The sequence below is a fragment of the Protopterus annectens genome, chromosome 3.part1, assembly GCF_019279795.1.
Source record: "Protopterus annectens isolate FY-2018-M chromosome 3.part1, PAN1.0, whole genome shotgun sequence".
NCBI lineage: Eukaryota > Metazoa > Chordata > Ceratodontiformes > Protopteridae > Protopterus > Protopterus annectens.
Window position 1 is genome coordinate 43,626,119 of NC_056732.1, and position 19,458 is coordinate 43,645,576.

General features: G+C 45.2%; 1 protein-coding gene across 2 annotated transcripts in view; it reads left to right on the top strand.

Annotated features, from left to right (window-relative positions):
• ANKRD12 (ankyrin repeat domain 12) overlaps window positions 1-19,458 on the top strand; it is a 1,254,496-nt gene that overhangs the window by 1,206,964 nt on the left and 28,074 nt on the right. For both annotated transcript variants that reach the window (XM_044066536.1, XM_044066537.1), the window contains one exon: window positions 18,439-18,534. In XM_044066536.1, coding sequence (XP_043922471.1) covers window positions 18,439-18,534 — 96 coding nt within the window. The remainder of the gene's footprint in view (window positions 1-18,438; window positions 18,535-19,458) is intronic.

The following is a 19,458-nucleotide window of genomic DNA, read 5'->3' on the forward strand; positions in this document are numbered from 1 at the left end:
AACCACGCAGTGAATACTCGGAGTTCAGATCACAATTGTTTTATTTCTTTTGTTAGCTTAGTTAGTCAGGGTGAGCAGGCAGCATGTCAGCAGAGGATTATGGAAAGCTGACAAGGAGCCAGCTGGCGGAGATGTACCAGGCTAGGGGACTGGTCCATGGAAACCTGACTAAGGCAGACATGATTACAGCCTTGGTTACAACTGCGTCAGAAAACAGCAACCAGGAGGACAATCAGACTGGTAGTGGAGATATAATACCCTCGGAGAATGACCAGCTCAACCTTTCTGCAGAGGACTTAAAAATCCATCTGGAGCTAAAGAGACTTTGGTTGGAGGCCAGATGTTTGGAGTTAGAAGCAGCTATGAGACTGAGGAGTCTACAGGCTGAGGAGAGTGAGAAACTGCTACCCGGAAGCCGAGGAAAAGGAGCGGCAGAGGAGGCATAAGTCATGGAAGTAATGGGGAAGGGAGTAACTGGACCCCAGAAGCACAAAAGCTCAGTAAATTCCTTCTGCATTTTAAAGAGGGGGATCATTCTGATAGTTTCATTCATATGTTTGAGAGGGTCTGCAAACAGTTGACCAAAGGCTCTGGGTATGTTCCTGACCCCCTTACTCCATGGTAAAGTTGTAACTGTTTTGTCAAAAATGTCTGACGCTGTATGTTTTGATTATATTGCTGTTAAAAATCACTTATTAGAATTGTTTAAGCGAACACCTAAAACATATAGGAAAAAGTTTCTTGAGCTTAGACGCAAGGCAGATGAAAGTGTGTGTGAATATGTTGCTGAACTGAGCACTTATTTCCAGTGGGTGAGTGGATGTCAGGTCACCATTTCTGAAGGGCTGGCAGACCTTTTGGTGAGGGAACAAGCCCTTAGCACTTTGCCTGAGGACATGAGGATCTGGTTAGCTAATAGACAATGTGCTACTTCAAATGAGTTGGGGAAGAAGGGAGACCTATACCTGGCAAGCAGGACAGCCCTGCACGGGAAAGGGACCCCCCCCAGTACTGCTCATAGGTCTAAAGGAACCCACGGTGGGCAGCACAGACTGCCCCAACAGAATCTGCCAGTAGCAGAGGAAGCCACTAGTCCAGGTACACATCCAGGAGCTAGGTTTAAATGTTTTGAATGCAACCAGTGGGGCCATGTGGCATACAGGTGTCCACGGAGGCAAGGTGGGGGGAAAAAGTGGGAAAGACAATATGCCAATAGTAGGTTGTCTTGAGACAGCAAGGGTACCAAACTACCATCCTCCAGCTATCCTGATAGGGAAGGATTTGGATGAGACAGTACCATGTTTTTATGCAGTTCCATGCAGTCAGGATAGGAGACAAGCTTTTGAGTCTGGTAGCCTGGGGGAGACCCAAACAGACTGCATACTTGCAGCCAGGACTGGTGAGGTGGTTACGTCAGGGAATGGAGCTACCATGTAGCAGTGAGACTGAAGCTGAGCTACAGCTGCTTGGGGGTAATGATGGTCCCTTGGACAGAGTGACTGCAAAGGCAGAGGTGAGTAGTAGTATCCAGGCTGACAGTGATGCACCACTGTCAGAGGATGCCAGACTTCCTGTGGAAGGGGAGCTGGGAAGGGTTACAAGGAGAGAGTTGAGACAGGCACAGCTCTCAGACCCTACATTGCAAGGCCTGAGGCAGGTAGCTAGGGAGGCACCTGATTCTCAAAGAAAGGGGGAATCTGTATACTGGGACAAAGGGTTACTGTACAGAGAGTGGACCCTTGAGGGAGGGCTAGGAGGTGAGAGAGTACAGCAGTTGGTAGTGCCTAGAGCCTACCGTCTGGCGCTTCTAGCCTTAGCCCTTGATATTTCCTTTGCAGGTCATATGGACATAAAATGTGCAAAGAGACATATTATGCAGAACTTCTATTGGCCTGAAATTTCCAGAGATGTAACAGGGTACTGCAGGACCTATGAGCAGTGCCAAAAGGTAGGCATGGCAGGAGACAAGGTGAAGAGCGCCTTTGATGCCTTTGGCTCTGACTGGAGGAGCCATTTCAAAGGGTAGCCATGGATATCGTGGGTCCTCTGAGTACCCCATGTTCCACAGGGAAAAAGTATATCCTAGTGGTAGTGGATTATGCTACACGATATCCTGAGGCAGTGGCTTTGTCCTCCATTGAGGCAGAGAAGGTGGCAAATGCTTTGATTTTCAGCAGGGTAGGTTTCCTAAAAGAAATACTGACTGACAGAGGTGCCAATTTCATGTCAGACCTGCTGGCTTGTCTATGGAAGTTCTGTGGGGTGAAGCACATGAAGACCACTCCCTACCATCCCTAGACTAATGTTCTTGTTGAGAGGTTAAACTCTACAATCAAGTCCATGCTACGGGCATTTGCAGATCAGTTTAAGAGGGAGTAGGACAAATATTTGCCCCGGTTTACCTTTAGTTGTGCGTGTTGCACACAGGCAAGCAGCAACTGGGCGAAAGGCAGTTTGCTAGATTTGTAAACTTCGAACGGAAAAAGGTTTGAATGTGCAATGAGTGAATGCACATTGACATTCGACATTGTGGGGTGGATTGCACTATAGTGGGGATCGGGAAATGGTCCCTTTCCCCACTGTAGAGCGATCTTGGTGTTAGAATATTAAAGTAGGGGGGTGTGGGAGGTGCAGCCCCCCACATGAGGGGTGCTGGGGTGCTTGCCCCTCTACTTTACACTTCTTTTTTTTTTTTCGTTTGACATTAATTTTCGAAAAACAGCTAAGCTGCTTTTTCATTTGCTGTTTTTCAAACATTAAGGACTGTCGCTCTTTTGACTTTCGTGGTTACGAGTCGCTCATGTGAGCATTCGAACCACTTTGAGTCTGCTTTATAAAGGTAAACCATTTGCCCCATCTGTTTGTTTGCTTACAGAGAGGTTCCCCAGGAATCCACAGGTTTTTCACCCTTTGAGTTGCTGTATGGGCATAGGGTGAGGGGACCTCTAGATTTAATTCTAGATGAGTGGGAAGGTGAGTGCGAGTCTCACAAGGAGTCTGTTGTGGCATACATCCTAAACCTCGGGACAAGGCTCAGGGAATTCATGGGCTTGGCCCAGGAGAACCTGGCAGAAGCCCAACAACAGAAAAATGTGTGGTATGACAGGAATGCTCAAGCTAGAGAGTATGCTGTGGGGCAGCAGGTAATTGTTCTCATTCCTGTCAGACACAACAAGCTGCAAGCAACTTGGGAGGGGACCCTACAAGGTGGTAAGAAAGGTAAGTGATGTTAACTACATGGTGGAACTGCTAGGCAGAAGGCAGGGGCACAAATTGTACCATGTTAACATGATGAAACCTTACCATGATAGGGAGGCCCTTGTGCTGAGCATTTGCAGTGGATTGCAAGAGGAGTCTGAGGGAGATCTGGTGACTGATCTCCTCGGTGAGGCTCGGGCTGACACCTCAGTGAAAGGGGTAGCAATGTCCCAGCAGCTATCTCCTACCCAAGTTTGAGAAATCTGAGCAGTGTTGCAGGAGTATGGAGACATGTGCACTGGGAAACCAAGGTGCACCCACCTGGGGCAGCACCAGGTGGATACGGGACCCCAAAGGCCTATTAGGCAGGCCCCTTATAGAGTGCCTGAGAGAGTCAAACAGACTCTGAGGGAAGATGTACAGGAGATGTTGTAACTAGGGGTGATTCAAGAGTCCAACAGTCCCTGGGCCTCCCCAGTGGTGCTGGTGCCAAAGAAGGATGGCAGCACCAGGTTCTGCGTGGACATCTGGAAATTATAGTCACACATAATCAGATGCTTACCCCATACCTAGGACAGATGAGGCCCTAGAGCAGCTGTTTTGGGCGAAGTATCTTACAACCATTGATGTTACCAAGGGTTACTGGCAGGTGCCCTTGACTCCCAGTGCTAGAGAGAAGCCAGCCTTTGTGACTGCTTTTGGCTTGTATGAGTTCACAAAGATTCCCTTTGGGATGAATGCCCCAGCAACTTTCCAGAGGCTGGTAGATCATATCCTAGCAGGAGCAGGAGGGTTTGCCCTTGCTTACCTAGATGATGTTGCCATCTACAGCTATTCCTGGCAAGACCACCTTCAGCAGGTCAGGGAGGTGCTGGGCAGACTGCAGAGGGTAGGGTTGACCATTAAGCCGAGCAAATGTCAGGTGGTTATGGCAGAGGTCTCCTACCTAGGACATAGAGTGGGGAGTGGTAAGATAAGGCCAGAACCTGCCAAAGTGGAAGCCATTCAGACATGGCCAGCACCTGTTCCTAAAAATGCCCTCACCTGCTTTTTTGTGACAGCAGGGTACTACAGAAAGTTTGTCCCCAGTTATAGTACCATAGCTGCTCCCCTCACAGACCTGACAAGGAAGAACAGGCCAGATAAGGGAGTGTGGATAACAGCATGTGAGCAGGCATTCCAGAAGCTTAAAGAAGCTTTGGGAGGACCCCCTGTGTTAGCCAGTCCAGATTACAGCAAAGAATTTATTGTGCAGGTGGATGCTTCGAACCATGGGGTGGGGGCTGTACTTAGCCAGATTTCTTCAGAGGGGGAAGAGCACCCAGTGGTTTATCTCAGTCGTAGGCTCCAACCCAGGGGAGGAATGCTATGCAGCTGTAGAAAAGGAATGTCTAGCCATAGTGTGGGCACTGCAGAAACTTCAGCCTTATCTGTATGGAAGGAAATTCACTGTTATGACTGATCACAACCACCTAACATGGTTAAACAGAGCCAGTCAGCAAAATGCCAAGTTGCTAAGATGGAGCCTGGGATTGCAAGCATATATGTCCGTGCAGCACCATAGTGGGATGGGCTCTCAACACAGGGAATGGGGTAAGGTACACTCAGATAGACCTAACTCCCTCAAGCAGAGTTTCTCAAGAGTTACTTGAAAAACTAGCTTGAGTTCTCCTGGGGGGGTAGATATGTGAAGATTGGGTGAAGATAGATTAAGGCTGCCAACCTAGCCAGATAGAATTTTGGAGTTAATTCTGTCATCTGTAAATATTAATGTAAACCACAGGCTTGTTGTCTTAAATGGTAAAAAGTGTTACGTGCGGAACTGAAAAAAATTTAACATTGCACTCTACTGACCAAGTAAAGCATGTTGTGACCCTTTGATGTTAAAACTCGGAGCCAGTAAGTCTAGAGTGAATCATCCTGCCTATTGTTTTAAGGCCAGAGTTAATGGCCAGCATTTGCATGCATAAATGTCCTTTATTGCTCTGGTTTCTGCCCAGAGGTGAAGAATGTAAATGTGTTAAACAAACGAACCAGCAAACTGCAGCAAGCGTAGTCCCAGTAGTTCGACACACTACAAACGTTCTAACGTTTAAGCAGTTTATTAAAACATGCAACGTTTTCGTTGCTCTCACAACTTCTTCAGAAAAAATCACAACAGTCTAAAAATGTTTAACATCAGCAGTATGGGTTTTAAAAACTCGTAAGGCTACCATAGCCAATCAGATCGTCTGATGTATTACATATTAAACACAGTCCCTATGTTAACCCTTTAGTTTCATTTCTCTATTTTAATCCTAGCAGTCACCCTATTCAAATTCCATACCAATTACATACTGTCAATAAAATTAATAATTAATCTAGTCAGAAAGGTAAAGTACAATAAAATAAGAGACAATAAAATATATATCCTTAGATATTTGTTACAGTTTATCAAACAACACCTACTATAAAAATATATCAATTTATAATCTCATATGACTTTTAAGTTTTAGCCAACAAGAAATACTACAGTGGTCATTCAGACCAGGGGAAGTGCAAGCGTTTAGTTTTAGTTGCCAAACTAATAGTTGTGAGAGCAACGAAAACGTTGCATGTTTTAATAATTTTTAGACTGTTGTGATTTTTTCTGAAGAAGTTGTGAGAGCAACGAAAACGTTGCATGTTTTAATAAACTGCTTAAACGTTAGAACATTTGTGGTGTGTCGAACTACTGGGACTACGCTTGCTGCAGTTTGCTGGTTCGTTTGTTTAACACAGTTTTCCTGTTTCGTTGTTTCTTTTGGAAAGAATGTAAATGTAGTTTCTGTTAGCCTGGGAACCCAGGGAAGTGTGAAGAATTATGTAATGTGAACCAGGAATGTGATTTTAAAAACAGAGAGAATCAGAGAGCATTAAGTATTTTTGTCTTGATCATCCAACTCACCATCACTGTCTTGCTCTATATGTAAGTTTATCTTAGACTTGTGTTTTCTCTTAGAAATAGCTAGAAACTAGAAAGATTAGACAAGTGTTTTTCTGTGATGTCAGGACTGTAAAACTGAATTATTTTAAGTATTTCTCTGTGATCTCTGAACTCGACTAGCACTGTGTAGTAAAAGTATTGTCTCGTGTTTTGACTATTTATTAAATATTTTTAAACCTTTTCAACTGTGGCTGTCTTTGTAGAGATAATTCAAGCTCTTTAGAGTACTTGCATGCCTTTGGTAAAATTATACAAAGCCACTCCAATAGCTTTAGCCCTGGGCTATACTGCCAATTGGATAATAAGTGGACACCCTTTTAAGGGCCTTTGAGTAGCTGATAAATATTAGTGGGTGTTGGCAGCTGGTACTACCGTATAGTCTGGGGGGAAAAGGGGGCACATCTGAAGAAACTGTGCCAGCCCAGGAGTGTCTGTGCGGTTGTATAACCTCTTCTCTGTGTGTGTGTGTGTGTGTGTGTGTGTGTGTGTGTGTGTGTGTGTGTGTGTGTGTGTGTGTGTGTCAGCTACTTGGGCAGGGACATGAAGCACTGGTTGGACAGAGAGGGTGCTGGAGGTTTTAGCTTGCCCACTAGGCTGTGATCTGGACCCTAAAGCTGTGCCAGTGGGGAGTCTTATTGGGGACCTGGAGAGCAAGGGGGCAACCAGCCCCGGACTGACTGTGATCTCTGTGTGCTCTTAAGGGAAATTGCACTTTACTGTGTGTATTTGTTATCCTTTCCTCCTATATGAGATGCCCCTCACTGGTGTTAGTGTTGAGGATTGAGGCTCCTTGATTGCTGAGCCAGGGCATGGGCATCACACTCACCAATGAATGGAGCTGTGGACAGCAGCACAGACTCTACATGGTGTGATATGGGGGGAATAGTTGTACAGACCAGCTGCTTTGGGCATCCACTGTACTGCACAGTATCCTCAAGATGAGAACATGAATGACAGACTGCTTGTTGAGGCAGGGCTAGCCACTCGACAGTGTAAAATATGGCTCTAGGTGATTCAGTCATGTTGACTGTCACCAAATGGATATGGGTATTTGCTAGTGATAAACGGGTTGAGGACCTGGACTACTCCAACCTACACTAGGGACCCATGCTAATGGAGGGAGGGGTGTGTGCCCACCATAAAGCCCAGCAGCCCTGGGTCAATAAGCTACTGGCTGGCCAGTATCCAGTTAAACAACCTGGGTTACCCGGGATACCTCTGTTGAGCAAAAGCTGGACATAAAACCAATCAACCTGCCAACCATGAACTAAGAATTGCTACACTCAGTGTAGGTTCACTGACAGGATGGCGCTTAGAAGCAGATGAGATGATGGTATGAAGGAGGCTTGACATTCTGTGTATGGAAGGGGAGTGCAGCAAAGCCGCTTGGCATCTAGAGACTACTACTCAGGAGGAGGACCGGCTAGAAATGGTATGGAAACTGTGGCGAGAGAGAGGTTTCAAAAGACAGTGAGGGATATCATCAGAATTCTGTCTGGAAAATGGCTTGATAGTAGCCAGCACATGGTTCAGAAAGAGGGACAGTCACAAGATCATATTGAAGAGTGGCCAACATGCAACTCAGGTGGACGTGTCCTAGTAAGAAAAAGGCACTGGGCTAGAATCAGTAATTGCAAAGTCATCCCCAGTGAAACAGTCAGCCCACAGCATAAACCACTGGTTGCCACAATCAGCTGCACGCAGTGGTCAGAGAAGGCTCTAAGGTCAACAGACACCAGGCTGAAGACCTGGAAGTTGACTGTAGAGAAAGTACAACATTTCAAGGAATTACTGAGGGTTCTAGCACCCTACGAAGAAGGGTGGTAGGATGCAAACTGTGGGACAGATTAAGAAATGTGGACATAACCAAAGTAGCTCCAATTCCAGAAAATATCAAAGAGAACAGATTACTGTGGTGTGGGCACATGTGCAGAAAAGCAGAAGACAGTGTGGTGAAAAAGATTTGAGACAGACAGGAAGAAGTTAAGAGGAAACGAGGGCATCCAGCAAAGAGGTGGATGGATTGTGTGATTGAAGATCTGTGACAGTCTGACATTATGTCGACAAGAGCAGGAGTGTGACATTGAATTGAGAGAAATGGCAAAAGTTAGCATGACACCCCGACCCCATGTAGAAAATGTGAAAAATGGGGTTGATGTTGATGATGAAATGAAACAATAAATTTACTGAACCACATTGGCACTTCCCTATCCATGTGGCAGGGTACATTCCAGCGATGGCTTTAGAGCATAATGACTGATAAGCTTGGTGCCATAGATGGAGTAGAACAACACTTGGGGGGGAAGCCTGGGACAAGAGTAAGGAAGAAGTAAGGATTTTAACTATGGTCAAGGGAAAAGAAGGCGATCATGGGAATTAAGCGGGCATAAACACTTAAAGGCCTTTAATGATCACCCCTATAGTGATCTTTAAATGGTGCTGGATGAGCTTGGCAGGGAAGGGGGTGTGAATGCAATATGGTCACACTTTATATACTCCTGGGTAGGACCCCCAACTTAAAACATGCTGGGGGGCCCCAGGTTCCCCAACTTGAAACTTGCTGGGGGGGCCCCAAAATGCTAACACTGGCCCTGGTCTCCAGTGAAGTCCCCTAAGGTTCTGTGCTAGGATGTTTCCTGTCTGGCATCTACTTTTCTGATGTAAAAGCCAGTGCAAAGGGTTCTGGCTGACTAAGTTTGCTGATGACTGTAAGCTAAGAGCAGCCATTAATCCCCAAATGACTTGGTCATGCTGAAGGAAGATTTATCCCAAATAAATAACCGATGCCAAAATCATGGACTTGAAACAATTCAAGAAAATGCACGCACATTATTGTATCCGTTGGAAGTCCTTTGGAAGTCCTCTATCCCAGGGAACTACCACACTAACAATACACCTTGAATTGACTCGGTTGTTTTGGATTTGGGAATTTATGTGGACAGTGACCTAACGTTTGACCAACATGTGTGCATTGTTGTAAGAAAGTTCTTCTATATTGCGCAACTTATAAAGAAAGAAATTATGTCTAGATTTAGGGATGCCATTGTCCCCTTTACTCAGCCCTCACTAGGCCAGTCATTGAATATAATGCCCCCTTTAGCATTTATCTGTCCAGACACATACAACCGTTGGAACGACCACAGAGGTACCGAACTAAAAGAATTCAAGGCCTAAACAACATGCCATACATGGCCCAACTCAAATCCTTGTCACTGTACTTGGTATCCTACAGCCTGCTAAGAGGTGACCTGTGTCTGGCATACAAGGCATCCTCCAATCCAGTACTGATTGATTTACTGCACAAAGTCAAATGGCATCAGAAATATTTGGTCTAGGGATCTAAACCTTTACTGCACCATTAACAGAATGGTGAGGAGGGGCGAATATCTTTCTCGGATGATACCGCTGCTCTGAATCAAATTTCATCTCTATTCATGTACAAGCACAACTTGGGTCTGTGGATGGAAAACAGAAAATTTACCCCAGGACTGCCACCTGTACTACTAATGGACAGAGGCAGATCCTGAATACTTTATCCAGTGCCTTGTCCTCAGGTTATCTATGGTATGATGCCAGTTATTCTCATTAGGGACCATATATAATTATCGACCATGGGATGGGTAAGGCCTACCTCTAACGAAATGTGGTGGTTAATTAGTGCACAAAAAGGGAATTCGGTAGGCTTAAAATGGCCTGTAAGAGCGGCTAGTCTAGTACTTGCCTATGAACCTATCTTCAACCCTTGTACCATGGAAGGTGTGGTTTCAGGTGCTCAGACAATACAGGGAACCCTCTGTACTAGCCAAAGTGGTCTTCCACAGATGGGAATTCATTTGGCTCCACCTCCGGGTCAGGCTCTTGCTATAGACCTTCAGATCCCATTGCATCTGCTGGCTAGTGAGTCAGGACTGATTTAAGCTGACTGTAAATCTTCCAACAGACAGGTTTGTTTGCAGGTGGTATTGATTTATGGACACCTTTATGGATTTTCTTCAAGAACAGAGAATCTCTTACATCCACACCACTTTTTCTTCCAAAGTGGTGTCAGAACTGCCACTGGAAAAGTCCATTATTTTGCTGTTTTTTTTTTTTTTGTGGTATCAAAAACCAGGGAGGGGGGAGGAGGGTTGTCAGCTTGGATGTGTGCTGTGCAAGTGTCAGCTTGGGTTTTAGCTAAAATAGGTGCATGTATTTAAAAATGGGGGGAGAGAGGACTGTTGTCATCCTGGATATGTACAGCGTTAGTTTGGGTTTTAGCTGAAGTAGGTGTATGCATTTAAAAATCATGGGGTGGGAGGACTGTTGTCATTGTGGATGTGTGTAGTGTTAGTTTGGGTTTTAGCTGAGGTAGGTGCATGTATTTAGGACTGGCAGAGTACGTTTGTCTTTGTTCTGAGGAGTGAAAGGCTGTCAGCTGGCGTGCAAACCTTTTCCAAGTGGATTGTGGGACTGCATTATGTTTTGTCACCAGGCAGTTCATCACCCACTGGAATATGCTGCTGTTAAAGGCTACTTTACTAGTGGTGCAGTTGCTTCTGATGTTTGCTTCCAAAATGCATCTATTGCAGAGATTTGTGTTGAGACTTTTTGGGCATCGTTTTACACCTTTACCAAATGTTATTGCTTGGACCATGACTGCAGGAATCGGGTTTGCTTTGGTATCTTGGTACTTCCAGACTTGTGCCTCCTGAGCTCTTTTCCATGGTTGTTTTTCACCTCATTCCTACCTAACAGTTTTACTGTGTAACATTCAGCATAGTTGTAGTTATCAAGGAGTGTTCTTGATGTTGCATGTGACAGATATGCCCTTATTGCAATGGTTGCTCTAAGAGATTAGAGCTTCCTTGGTGGGTTACAGATTGTTTTCCATGTAAGTTTTCTTACAGTAGTAGTTGACCTAAGAGACTAGCTCCATTGGTAAGTCACAATTGAACTGTATTTGCCGTATTGTTGCTACTCACTCGGGTATGCTGGCCTGCACTACAATTAGAATTGTATTTACTGCTGTTTTAGCTGCTTTTCTGTATCAAAAAAAAAAATTCTAAGCTTGTTTCCTACCTTTCCTGTAACTAGTCAAGTCCAGATACAGACTTGCCGTATCCAGGACTGTTGGTAAGCTTCTGAGCCCCCCAAGGCTTTCTGTGTTGGAGGGAGGCCTTCGAGCTTAGCAGTGGGAGTGGTAAGCACTAGGTAGCCTATTTACCATGGGAAGAGTGGGTTTGGGCCCTGAAATTGTAGTTCATTGGCCGTTTGGGCAGTTTTTCCATCTCTTTCTACTTTCTGGTTAAAAGCCCATTTTGCGTTTGGTCCCCGCCTTTCCTATAACTAGTGTAGTCCAGGTACAGATTTGTTGTATCCAGGACTGTTGGTAAGCTTCTGAGCCCCCCAAGCCCTTCTCTGTTGGAGGGAAGCCTTCGAGCTTATCAGTGGGAGTGGTAAGCACTAGGTAGCCTATCTACCACGGGAAGAGTGGGTTTTGGTCCTGAAATTGTAGTTCATTGGCCGTTTGGGCAGTTTTTCCTTCTCTTTCTACTTTCTGGTTAAAAGCCCGTTTTGCGATTGGTCCCTGCCTTTCCTATAACTAGTGTAGTCCAGATACAGATTTGCTGTATCCAGGACTGTTGGTAAGCTTCTGAGCACCCCAAGCCCTTCTGTGTTGGAGAGAAGCCGTCTAGCTTATCAGTGGGAGTGGTAAGCACTAGGTAACCTATCTACCACAGGAGGAGTGGTTTCTGGCCCAGAAAGTATAGTTTATTGGCCGTTTGGGAAGCTTTTCCATCTCTTTCAACATTCTGATTTAAAAGCCTGTGTTTGCACTTGTTTCCTGCCTTTCCTGTTACTAGTCTAGTCCATGTACAGATTTGCTGTATCCAGGACTCTTTGTAAGCTTCTGAGCCCCCCAAGCCTTTCTGTGTTGGAGGGAAGTCTTCTAGCTTATCAGTGGGAGTGGTAAGCATCAGGTAGCCTACCTACCACAAGAGGAGTGGTCCCTGGCCCAGAAATTGTAGCTACTGGCTGTTTGAGCAGTTTTTTTTCCATCTCTTTCAACTTTCTGATTTTAAAGCCACACTTGTGCCGGTTTCCCGCCTTTCCTATAACTAGCCTAGTCCGGTTACAGAGTTGCTGTATCCAGGATTGTTAGTAAGCTTCTGATCCCCCCCCCCTCAAGCCGTTATGTGTTGTTGGGAAGCCTTCTAGCTTATCAGTGGGAGTGGTAAGCACTAGGTAGCCTATCCTCCATGGGAAGAGTGAGTTTTGGCCCAGAAATTGTAGTTTATTTGGCTGTTTGGGCAGTTTTCCATCTCTTTCAACTTGCTGGCTTAAAAGCCTACGTTTGTACCTGTTCCCCGCATTTCCTGTAACTATTGTAGCCCAGGTACAGATTTGCTGTATCCAGGACACTCTGTAAGCTTCTGAGCCCCCCAAACCTTTCTGTGTTGGAGGGAAGCCTTCTAGCTTATCAGTGGGAGTGGTACGCATTAGGTAGCCTATCTACCACAAGAGGAGTGGTTCCTGGCCCAGAAATTGTAGCTATTGGCCGTTTGGGCAGTTTTTTTCCATCTCTTTCAATGTTCTGGTTTAAAAGCTGCACTTGCGCTTGTTTCCCACCTTTCCTGTAACTAGCCTAGTCTAGATAGAGTTGCTGTATCCAGGACTGTTGGTAAGCTTCTGAGCCCCGCAAGCCCTTCTGTGTTGGAGGAAAGCATTCTAGCTTATCAGTGGGAGTGGTAAGCACTAGGTAGCCTGTCTACCACGAGAGGAGAGGTTCTTGGCCCAGAAACTGTAGTTTATTGACCATTTGGACAGTTTGTCCGTGTCTTTCAACTTTCTGGTTTAAAAGGCCACATCTGTGCTGGTTTCCCATCTTTCCTGTAACTAACCTACTGGGTAGCACTAGAAAGCCTTAAGCTGATACAAGCCTTCTAGCTTAGAAGAGAGACTTTGTGATTAAGTATCAGTTTTCTGTACTTTCTTGCTGTGCTTAACTGTTTTCCGCCTAAATGCAGATTTTCTGGAGTTTATTGTGATTTAAAAGCTTGTTTTTTCTTTCTTTCACATATTGTACTTATTAGACTGCCTGCACTTTTAAAAAGTTGTTTTTTGTTTAATTTGTTTAACCGTTGTAGGCTACACACTAAAGTGTGATAGCCTTTTCTGATCGTTTGTAGTCGTTTAAAGCTGTTTTAAGTGTATTTTTTTTACTGTTTTTGCCTTCTCTTTAAAAAAAATAAGTAAATAAATAAAAAAATCCTTGTTTCCCGCCTTTCTAAGCTAATATAGTCCAGTTTTCAGGCTAGTACTGAATTCAGGGCTGTAATACTAGTTTCTGAGTTTGCCTATACCTTACTTGGATAGAAGGAAGTTTCTCTGTTCACCTGTGAGAGAGGGGAGCTTTGAGGAACCTATCTGTCCCTGGAGGAGTGGTTCCAGCCCAGAAGTTAGTAGTTTATTGGCCATTTTGGGCTAATTTCTATCTCTTTCATTTCCCTACTCTAAAAAAAGTGTTTGCACGGTTTTGCACACCGGGCAGTGCCGGTTAGCTACGGTTAAATTATTCCTGGCTCCACTAAGTCTCCTCTTCAGTTTTTCCCTTGAAACTGGTCTAACTCTCAATCTAAGCACTCAAAAAGCATCTTACAGCCAAGCACTTGCTCAGACCTAATAGCAAGCACTAATATACCCTGACACTGATTGCCCAGCAGGGCAAGGCTCTTTATTCACCCCTCACCAACTAAGCAGCTCACCCTACTATTCAGGCATGACCAAAGGGCAACTTCAGGTGCACTCTCCAGTCCAGCTGGTGAATCTGGGTATCCTGAGGCAATGTTACAAATGCCTCATGTACACAGCCAACTCTCTCCTCCTACCACAAAACACTAACATATGCGAGAGATGCAATTATACAGCCAAACTGGAAGCTAAGCTGTCTCCACCCAAGACTGGAACAGACAGTCAAGAGGAGAAGGTTAACACTTGCACCACAACTCCAGCCGCACACAGACCTGCTAAAACAGCACTGGCAAAAAATACACATAAATACGCAAAGTCATACTCTGAGTCTTTAAATAAAAATCTGCAAAAGCATCAGAGACCTCCAAAGCAGACACCCAAACAACCTGCACTTCCTGTCACAAACCAGACAACACATAAAACACAAAATCAGTTTGCCGCACAATCACAGCCTTTAAGGCGAAATAACATACCTAACACACTAGTAATAGGTGACTCTATAGTCAGGCACACTGACGTCCCACTCACTAGGCTGGGCAAGCCGAAGGTTACTGTTGGCTGCCTGTCGGGAGCCAGAATCTGCCACATAACACAAGCACTCAGGTTACTACAGAACAAGTACAACTATGACTGTCATTGTTCATGTTGGTGTGAATGACCTGAGATGTACCTCCCTGGACTACATGAAGAGAGACATGGAAGAGCTCTCTAATCATGTAGCCCAGGCTGGTATGACCCTGATCTTGAGTAGCATCCTGCCCATACCAAGAATAATATCTCAGTATAAAGAAAAAATTATCAATTTCAACAATTGGCTAAGCTTCTGGTGTCATTCAAAGGGGATCCAGTGTCTGTCAACCTGGGGCGATATGCTCGACAAGCCACATTGCTTCACAAGAAATGGCTTGCACTTGTCACCCCTAGGCTTTCGAATATTGGCCAAGGCTCTTGCTGCCCCCCTAGTGCCTTTTTTAGGCAAGGCTCAAAAGTCAAACCCAACTCCGTAAACAGCACAATTAACAAAAAACTGAGGGTTATGCTACTCAAAGCCAGGAGTTTAAATCTCAAAATGCACGCGCTAGAAGCACTCCTCAGTATGGAGAACGTCGACATCTGTGCAGTAACTGAAACCTGGTTCAAGGCTCCAGAGAGCACCCCAGCATTACCGGGCTACAACTCATACCACACGTTTCGGCCACAGAACACGGACCGAAACACAAAAGGAGGGGGTGCATCCATATTCATCAAGGATACCTACACCTCCAGGTTAGTGGCACAGCATGATACCTCTGAGGTCATCCATGTGCAACTAACATCAGGCAAATCTGCAGTGCAAATTGTGGCCTGCTACAGATTGCCCTCCATGACCCAGGACCACCACTCCACCTTTCTGGAGACACTGGAAAACATGAAAGTCCTACCGAACACCCTGATATTGGGCGATTTCATTTACCCTACCATTCACTGGGAAAACTACTAGAGTATAAATTCCCAGGCCCAGCGCTTCCTGGAATTCATCAACTCAAATGCCCTGGATCAGCTGGTAAACTCCCCTACCAGAGGTGAAAACATATTGGACCTGGTCATCACCAACATGAACGACAGGTGATCCACACCAGAGGTCAACCTGTCACTGGTTAGATCAGACCATAAACTAATCACTCTGGATGTCCACACCCCACCACCACCCCCAACTAAGGAAACAACAGTAAAAACTTTTCTAAAGCAAACTTCACCTTACTTAAGACAGAGGTGGTAAGTTTCACAGCCCCCATGCTAAAGGATAACGCTGTCCAAGATGCAGAAACCTTTACATATGCACTCTGTGAGCACCTACAAGGATGCATGGATCGTGCCATCTCTAGCAAAACCAAGACTCACTCCTCTAAGAGAAGGAAACCAGTTTGGTGGACCCCTGCAATAAACAGGCTGTACAATAGAAGGAGGAAACTAGTTCAGAAAAAAAGCAAATCCCAAGAAGGAAATACTCCCTGATCAGTATCAGTAAGAAACTGAGGTCCCTCATGAAGTCATCCAAGGCTAACTTCGAAAGAAAAATAGCCAAGGATTCAAAAGATAACCACAAAGGCTTCTTTAGCTATGTTAAGAATCTAAGTGGCAACTCACAGATGTGCACTGAACTAGTGCAAAATAGCACAAAATATACTGAACCTACTTATATTGCCAATATCCTGGCAGATAGATTGTGCAAACTTCACCCCCCTCTCACCTCCAAAAGGGCCCACAACAATACCGGAAAAGTGTAGTGTCCAAAAAATCACAGACGCACAGGTGAAAACAGCCCTTTCAAAAGTCATAAACACAGCATCAATGGGACCAGATGGTGTCCCAGGCTGCGTCTTGCACGAACTACAGACCAAACTAACCCCCCACCTAAACACGCTGTTCAACCTCAGCCTGTCCACAGGCTACATGCCCATAGAATGACGCACAGCAACGGTTATTCCTCTCCACAAAGGAGGGGCCACAACTGACCCTGGTAACTATCTCCCCATAAGCCTGACTAGCCTGGTCTGCAAGGCTATGGAGCGCATCATCATGGAACTCCTTAACAAAGACATTGGGAACCTCCAAACACTTGACCTGACCCAGTTTGGCTTTAAGGGCAGATCATGCCTACTAAACCTGGTTGACTTCTTCAAGACCGTCACCAAGGCCATAGACGAGGGAAAGGTGGTTCACACAGCCTACCTTGACCTCACCAAGGCTTTCGACACCATTCCCCACTTGGGTATTACAGAAAAACTCACCAGCCTGAACATAAACCCCTACGTCACGAGATAGGTTGCCAACTGGCTTACAGACAGAACTCACACGGTAAGAATAGCAGGCTCCAGGTCCGACTCTAAACCAGTCACAAGTGGTGTCCCACAAGGCTTGGTCCTGGGACCCCTACTGTTCGGCATAAACTTCTCAGAAGTACAGGCAAACACAGGAGGACTATGGCTAACCAAGTTCGCCGATGACTGCAAACTGGGAGCCATAATTGACTCTCCGGCTGACACAGACATCATTCAAAAGGACCTTACTGAGACGGACACCTGGTGTCAGTCATGGCCTCAAGCTAAATTCCACAAAATGCATAGTCGTCCCGTTTGGGGAAAAACAAAACACCCACAAATTACCACATAGGTGGCAGCCCCCTTAATACAGAAGAGGTAATAAGAGATCTGGGGACCCAGGTAATTAGTAATCTCTCCTGTGACAATCATATTGCCAAATTAGTTAGGAAATATGTGGCCCATCTAATTACTAAAGGATTCGCATTTAGAAATAGAGGTTATAGTGCCCCTCTACTCGTCACTCATTAGACCCATCATAGAGTACAATGCCCCTTTTGGGATGTACCTTACAAGACACTTCCAACAGCTGGAAAGACCACAAAAGTACCTCACCAAGAGGATTACTCGCCTCAAACATATGTCCTATGCAGCCCGACTGAAAAAACTCCGGCTGTACTCAGTGGCATATCACTTACTCAGAAGTGATCTCTGCCTGACTTACAAAGCCATGTCCAACTCGGAATTGATGGACATGCTGCACCTAATGAAATCCACGTCACTACGAGCCACACGCTCTAGCGAGGTAAACCTCACCACAACAATAAATAGAACATGCTGGAGGGATAGATTCCTGTCACAGACTCCCCATGCTTTGGAACAAAATTTCAGATTACATCAGGCAGAGCCCCTCACTAACACTCTTCAAGAGAAACCTTGACAAGTGAATGGGTAACAGAAAATACACCCCTGGGATCACTTCATTGGCTCTGCTTGACAGAGGATCAGTTAATTAATCAGTGGGGTGGCGAAAGCCGACACACTCTGGCTAGGCTTATAAATGACCTTGGGCAGATAGCCTAGTACCTACCTATGAACAAATACTTTTCCTTGTAAGCTGGGTAAATACATATTAATGTATTATTTCTGAACAGTGTACTTGTCACATCTTCATTTTTTTCTTTATTTGCAGAAACTGTGCTTACTCAGTGATTCAGGGTGAACTTTTGGATTCCAGGGTTATTTATTTTTATTAACATATGTTAACCGGGAATGTCCGACTTGGAACAAAGCCAATTTTCAGCGGAGGCCCGGGGAGAAGGGCTCCAGATGCATGTCTTTGTAATGTGGGAGGAAACTGGAGCACCCGGTGGAAACCCACACGAACACAGGGAGGACATGCAGACTCCGCACAGAAGGCACCCCAGCCGAGAATCGAACTGAAGAACCTCTTGCTGTGTGGCGGCAACGCTACAGCTACACCACTGCGCCGTCCTTTGTCCTTTCTAGTACATAGTGCGATATCACAGCGTATGCCACTCAGGTATGTGCACCTGAGCATAGGAGTTTTAGAGGAAAATATAACTTGGAACAGAAGAGATGATGAATCCAATCAGTGCCCAGACAAGGAAGATACCCTCATACTTCAGCCCAATTTTACCTCCCTTTCTTCCTGTTTTTTAGCATGTGTTTTTCATTTTTATCTGTTGTCTGATTTTATGACTGCATTTTCTCTTTCCATAGGGTGATGATAGTAAAACATCCGTCAGAGACCGATTCAATGCACGTCAGTTTATGTCCTGGTTACATGACGTAGACGACAAGTTTGACAAACTAAAGGTATGTATATCGATTCACTTGATTGACTGTAAAAACTAGATGTCCTTCCATATCACTGAAGAGATCTCCTGCTAAGGATAGCCTTGCATCTGGCCAGTATACCAAAGCCTTCGGATATTATAGGCACCGTGTGTCTCACACATATTCTCCCCACGTTGGGCATAAAGGTGATGTGTTGAAGTAAGTAATCAGAACTTCTTTGCTGACAGCCCTAATTTCATTATCAGTTGTCTGAACACCCATCTGCTGTGCTGGTTACCAAGCCATCTTCAGATAAGTGTCCTGTAGGGGGTTTCTTATCTGTTTTTTATCAATGTTGTGGTCAAGTCATCCCATGCAGATTCCCCATAAAGACCATCACAATCAGTGCTTTTTTTTTTTGTCTAGGTCCCTCCCACAGCCATATGTAGTGATATGTCAAGCTCTTGTTCCCAAGACCCTCCAGAGTGGTTTATCTTTCCTCTGCATATACCTCGAGAACTTATGTCAAATTGTTGGCTCAGAGTGCTATGGCAGAATCCTCCTGTCCCAAGAGACAACTGTCTTCTGAGAAAAAGGCCAAAAGTCTCAGACTGATCCAGTTGCTTTGCAGTCTCCATCTGACATCTCTGTGGAAGCTATTGAAAGCCCTAAACAACAACTGGTACTTACATCGGATTCCTCTGCACTGACCCCATCAGTGGCCGGCATGAATCAGAGTTCTCGCTCATCCTTTGAGGCCTTTCAAATGTCTGCTCTGAACATGAAGGGAACCACGGTTGATTATTTCTGGAGGGGGGGGGTTGAAGGGGATTCCTCAAATCTTAGTCTGGGAAGAGATTCCTACGATGTTCATGGACTCCCAAGGGACTGAGACCAAGGTTTGTTAGGGCAGACGTCCTGCTTAAGAAAAAGCAAAAGGCAAAGCATATTGCTGCTGTTGCT